The 6,393-nt window shown below is 36.3% G+C and overlaps 1 protein-coding gene across 1 annotated transcript in view; it reads right to left on the bottom strand.

The window, feature by feature from the left end:
* Positions 1–6,393, bottom strand: part of itfg1 (integrin alpha FG-GAP repeat containing 1) — a 278,742-nt gene that overhangs the window by 166,908 nt on the left and 105,441 nt on the right. The window contains exon 10 of the mRNA XM_015375167.1: positions 1,232–1,383. Within this exon, the coding sequence (XP_015230653.1) occupies positions 1,232–1,383 (152 nt within the window). The remainder of the gene's footprint in view (positions 1–1,231; positions 1,384–6,393) is intronic.

The raw sequence follows: 6,393 nt of genomic DNA, 5'->3' as shown, positions 1-6,393 counted from the left end.
GATTTAGGTATTTGGAGGTTTATGGGGTATTTAAAATTGGCCTATGAGTTGTTTACAGTCAACACTGCCTATAATCTCTCCCAAGAGAGACTTGCGGTGCTTTCTAGGTTCTATGGTAAACCGATTAGATTGGATTGGTTGTCCGGTCCTGTGGGAGTAATTTAGTGTTCTGACATCCTCCAGGAAGCTTCACCGCTGTTCCATGCTTTCTCAATTGAAGGATAATAAATCAGCCTGTAGTTCACCATTGACTCACAAAGCCTTAGAAATGTGTTTTTAACTCGATCCAGCTCTAATCAATGATAATGTCTCATGTTGGTTTCATGGACAGAGACTCGGTGTGCTGCTTTTTGAGACAGAACAAAAAAAAAAATGCTGGAATGAAATATTTTCTGTCAGGGTCAGGCTGGTTAAATCAGTGAAATATTTAACAAAACGCTGCTTTTTGTTTTTCCTCATGTAACCTTTGACTAATATGAAAATGTCTTTGATGACCTGACATTATTAATAGAAAAAAAAGCTAATCAAAAGAAATATCTATGCTGGCATAAGCCTCCATGCAGCTCTAGGGGTGAGTATTGGCATGGGTGTTGCATTATGATACTTGGGTCACAATACGATAGTGAAATATCACTGTATATTGCAATATTTTACTCCGCTATCAACATAAAATTTATAGCTAAAAGCTGAAATCACCATATATCGCCAAATATATATATTTCCCCACACCCCAGCATCTCCAAACCAGTATGTTAGGTTTATTCAATGATGATTATAAAGTTAATGTGTGTGCATATGGAACATTGGGAGAAATGAGATGCTTCACTCTGTTTACTGCAAATTGTCATGCAACGGTGGAAGAAAATTGCTGATGTTTGTGCAAGGCTAATCACAGTTATCAGGAGACCACTCTATTCTGTGATTCAATCAGAGGAGCATTTTGTCCTATGACCTGATCCATTGCCTTGTCAGAAGAACACTCTATTTTGCAACCCAACTCATGTGTTATGATCCGCTAATAAAAAGGCTTCTGCTGAGGAAGCCCATCAGAGAGTAGATGTAGCTGAATGTAGCTCTCTCCTTCTGCAGAAGCCGTTAAAAAATCCCTCTTCTGTGTAGACTCAGTTCTTCTTTTACGAACCTACATTTTTGAACCTAACACAGTATCAGCAAATTTTGGAAAGAACAGCAAAAAAAACCTTTTTACTTCTAGCAGTAGTGCATTTCTGACCTGTTGCTGGTGTTGCGGAGGATCACAAGTGCGTCAGGAAAGCCGTCCAGGTTGTAGTCTCCGAGATGCAGGACCAGAGGTTGGCTGGGGGTTCCTGGTACAAAGCCCCAAAATGTGTCCCTCTGTTTGAAGTCTGCCAGCACCGGGACCCACTGAACAACAACAAAAAAAAGAAAAGCACCTGGTGAGAATTTCTAATTCAAGAATCTGAGACTATTTCTGTAAAAAAAAAAAGAAAAAAGAAAAGGGAAAAAAACTGTCTGAGCATAAAAAACACCCCAAAAACAATCCGTGTATTGTTCGTTCTTTGCTTTTTTCATTTAAAAACAAAAACGAAAAAAAACAAAACAAGCATGAGGTTTTTTTTGTTTTTAAAACCTAAATCGAAAAAATGAAAAATCGAATAAATAGAAAATCAACAGCGTTTGAGTTTTGTTTTGCCATCGAAATGAAAATAAAATACGGTTGTTTTTTTAATATGTAGCGGCACCGGAAATGAAGTAAGTCGCCAAAGAAAAATCATTTACAGTGGATGCAGACGGCATCAAAACAAACCATTTCTAAACAAAAGGCAATGGCTGCAATTGAACCGTTTTCGGCATTGATTATCAAACTTTTTGAGAGATGAACACACTGTGAAAATCAGTGATGCTTTGAGCCGCCATGGAGCTCCACATCACTCGTTTCCATTTTGGTAGTGCTAACTGAAAAAGTTCTTCTATTTGTGGACTGTAATGGCGGTTGGCAAGAAATTGAAGGAGTACATTACCGTCACCTACTGGTAACTAAAAAAATTATGTGTTTGGAGTTCAGGTCTTCATTTCCGGTTCTGCCATAAGGTCGGTTGAATTAACAACAAAATAAAAGTTTGTCTTTGGTTTATCCATTGCAGTGAAAAAAATCCCCAAACGTACCCTTTTTTCATTTTTGCAAATGCCGTTTTTCTAATTTTGTTTTAAAAACGGAAAAACAAAAAAACCACATGCTTTTTTTTTTTTTTGGTTTTTTTTTTGAACGGAAAAAACCAAAGAACGAGCCATACACGGATTAAAAACCTTGTTCAGAATCAGAATCAGAAATACTTTAATAATCCCAGAGGGAAATTACTTTTGTTACACGCTGCAGTTACAGTTTTATACAATATATACACACATCCAACTATACAATATAATAAAGATAAAAAAATAAGAATAAAAAGAGATAAAATATGTACACATATAGCTCTTCTGTATATATATCTGTAGGTATATCTATGCATATGTCAAAACGAAATCCAAATAAAGTGAAAATCCAAGTAAAGTGAAAATCCAAGTAAAGTGATAAATCCAAGTATAGTGATACATGGCGTTCATCTTTAAAAACCAGATAATCTGGTGGCTTTATTTCAGCCAGACCTTGCAAAGCCACTAATAAAAGCTAAACAACCATTTGTACAGACCTGAGGGATTTTCTCTAGTTTTATTTTTTTAGTTCTTTTTGCACATAAATATTTAGCATAACATGTAGACAATTTACGAGGTATTTTTGAAATCAACTTGAAAAGACTACAGAAGGATCTTTAAATTACATTAAATCCAAATCAGTGAGAAGCTGCTAAGCGATTAAACAAAATGATAAACAAGACGGCAGAATGAATGCTGTGACTGTCATATGGCAATTTTTTAACATGCAAATCTCTACAAATCTTATCACTCTGTCTAAAAGAAAAGCCAGAAAATGGATTTATTTGAACGCGGAAGAGAGAGAGAAAAAAAGGACATAAATAGCACAGAGGAAAATTAGGAAAAATGCATTTCCATCACTGCATACTGTCCGCATGTGCTAATCCCAAAGAGACACAGGGCAAGATGCAGCAAATTTTAACTATTCATGAATGATAAACAGAGAAAGCAGGTGCAGGAGAGTCACCAGAGATGCCACTAACAGCTCTTAATAAGACACCGTCATAGGAAAGAAATTTGAAAAAACAAAACCCAGAGCATAATGTCACCTCTGCTGGGCTCATAAATGCAGCTGTGCAAACTACACAGACAGCGACTGGTGGGGAATGAACAGATTCCGGCCTGTTAATAGAGAGATAAGGTAAGGAAAAGGTGTAAGTTATGTTAATGACTCGGTACCTCTGTGGCCTCCCACCAGTCGGTCATCAGCAATTTAAAACAGGATGAGCCGGGTTACTAAAGTGTTCTTTACTCCAAATCATTACTATCCACACATAAACTGAGCTTTAAAAAACATTATTTAACCAAATACACTCCCAATACAAATAATAATGGATAATTCAATAATATAGCACTTTGGATGCCAAGGGCATTTTAAGTTATTATAAAACTACATTCCTTTTTTAAGAGTTATGCTCCAAAATACATTAGAAAGCTAGATTCCTGAAAGTGAGCATCCGGGGCAGTCGCAACGGGAGAGAAAAATGCATGAAGATAAAAAGTCATCCATACTATTACAGCAGGAATGGTTAATGGAGCTTCATGCAGGAGTTTGTGAGTCACTGACTGTTTTTAATTCAGAAGTGTATAAATGCTTTAAGCTTGTCCTGGTACAGCAGATGTTACAACTCCTAAAAATAAGAGTTTCATTAAACAGACCGGTTTCTATCTGATGTCTGTCATTACTAACTACAGTATTTTAGTTTTGATTAATGTCACCAATATAAGGGGATTTTTTTCTTATTTTACTTTCCTTCAGCTCAGGAGTTTTCATATCATTCCTCAGTGTGCTGTTTAATTATCCTTTAAACTTTATGAGCTGGTAAAATGTTTTGATGTTTTCTTCTATAAGCTTTTCACAGCATTTTGCTGGAATTTTGGTTTTGCTGTGATGGCAGGACACCAATCTAGAAACCTAAATAAGATTTTTAGGAGTCCATGATTTTCCTCTGGTTTAGATCAGATTAGATGAGCTTTATTGATCTCACAGCGGAGAAATTCACTCATCACATATTGGCGTAGTAATTAAAGAAGAAGGTGCAAACAAGCAAGAAAAAGTTGCATATATATATATATATATATATATATACACACCGGTACCGGTATATCAAGATAAACAAGGATTAAGGTGCAAGTGTACATGTATTGTACACAGTGAAAAACAAAATAAAAATAAGAAATAAAATAAAAATACAAAATACAAGGTAGTAGCACAGAAGTTTGAGGTGACATATGTACAATCCGGGTGGCTTATATACAGGTGGATTTACTTTAACGTTAAAGTGTAGTAGGTAGGGAACAACGGTGAGGTAGTGGTATGACTATTCTATTTACAAAGCTATGATCATCTGGGACTTCTCCAGCTGTTCTGGTCCATGGTTCGGTCAGGAGTGAAAGATAGATAAGACCAAACAACATTGTCCAGTAGCATTGGATTAGTTTGGGGGGAAAAATAGAAATAAATGTATATATTTATTAATATATGTTTAAGAAAGTTTTAGAAACAGATAGCTGAACTGCTACAGTAGGTAGACGACTGCACAGGGCAGGATGGAGAAAAATGAGCCGTGTCTGTAAGAGGATCACTATCTGTTATCAGCCAGTTAAGTTTTTTTTTTTTATTTAAGTTTGGTTAAAGTTCCTTTATAGAGCATCCCTGGTATAAAGCGTTCCAAAGATTTGGGTTTGAAAAGCACATTACGTGTATCTTAAATCCCTATCATTACTTAACATTTAAATCCAAAAATGATCGGAAACTGAAACAGTTCAGTCTGTTCAAAACAGACAGAAAAAGGACCACAAAACGTGTTTTTATCAGTTTATGCTGCTAGTTTGTTTCTTTTTTTATGTCTTTGCATTTACTTTGTCAACACCCAATAAAGTATTTTTATATTTTTTTTGTTGAAACAAACTGTTTGTCTCAGAACCAAGCTCCTTAACCTGTGACTCCTGTTGTGCTGCATCGCTACCATTTGGTACTAAGTATATCTGAAATTTTTTGCTAAGTCATTATTCGTTTGAGTCAGGTTCCAATATAATCAAAATTAACCCTTGTTTTGCTGGAAACATTAGATTGGTGTATTTATAAGTACTTAAGGAATGTTACTTGAGAGCCCTCGCCGGTGTTGTAACTGAGCTAGAGAGAAATGGCCAAGTAGGTTCCAGCTTGGACGTTTCTTCCAGATTGAACTCGGAGCTTTAATGAAATGCTGCTCGGTCTGGCTCTCATTAAGTGACTATTGAGTAATGTTGCAGTGCGGTTTGAAGAGCTGCCTGTATGCCAGATGGACACAAAGCTTAGCGATGATTATTGCTATGGAAGATAGAAGTGCTTGAGATGACCGTGCAGCAGATGCTGGCAGAGAAAGAAAAGAGTGAGTGGGAGAGCTTTGAGGCTGCTGCCAATCTATCTGCTGGCAGGAGATACACTGGTCTCTGCGGATGGACATAACATTACAATTTCCCACGGATAATCGCAGATTTGCAAAGGTAAATCAATTAAAACAGGCAGAGAAAACATGAAGATGTCAGTTATTTTTATGTTCTATTTCAGGCTGACTGTTTAACTGCAAAGAGAAGAAGAGTAGAGAGAAGAGCTCATCTCAAAAGGAAAGAAACGTAGGGAAAAACATTAAGCAGCTGATAAATGTATGGCTCTGTTCCAGTTTTAGACTAAACGGACAGCTCAGTAGATAATGACACATTAGCTTTTTAACTCCAGTTCCCACTGAGTGAATGCAGGTCCAAAATAAGAGAAACGAGAAACAATGTCAGAAAGCATATTGTAGGATGGATGTAGAATTCTAAAATACAAACTTTTAAGAGCTACATGTAAAAGAAATAATCTAAAGATAGAGGCCAGATAAATCTTTCATACATCCTTTAATTTTTCCTCTCCGTTTCAGAAGCAGGAATTTCCCTTTAGTGTCGCCCTGGCAGCATTCGGGGGTTAAGCTCCTTGCTAGGACCCAAAGTGATAGCCTGTGTTTTAAATGGTTGACCTCACCAGGATAAAAACACACTGGTTTTATAATAACTAGGCCTCCAATCCTCAGTATAGACAAAAAAATTAATAAACACTGCCGTTCAAAAGTTTGGGGTCACATTGAAATGTCCTTATTTTTGAAGGTAAAGCACTGTACTTTTCAATGAAGATAACTTTAAACTAGTCTTAACTCTAAAGAAATACACTCTATACATTGCTAATGTGGTAAATGACTA

This window comes from Cyprinodon variegatus, unplaced genomic scaffold, assembly GCF_000732505.1.
Source record: "Cyprinodon variegatus isolate N-32 unplaced genomic scaffold, C_variegatus-1.0 Scaffold114, whole genome shotgun sequence".
NCBI classification, from domain to species: domain Eukaryota; kingdom Metazoa; phylum Chordata; class Actinopteri; order Cyprinodontiformes; family Cyprinodontidae; genus Cyprinodon; species Cyprinodon variegatus.
This window is presented reverse-complemented; position numbering and strand designations above follow the sequence as displayed.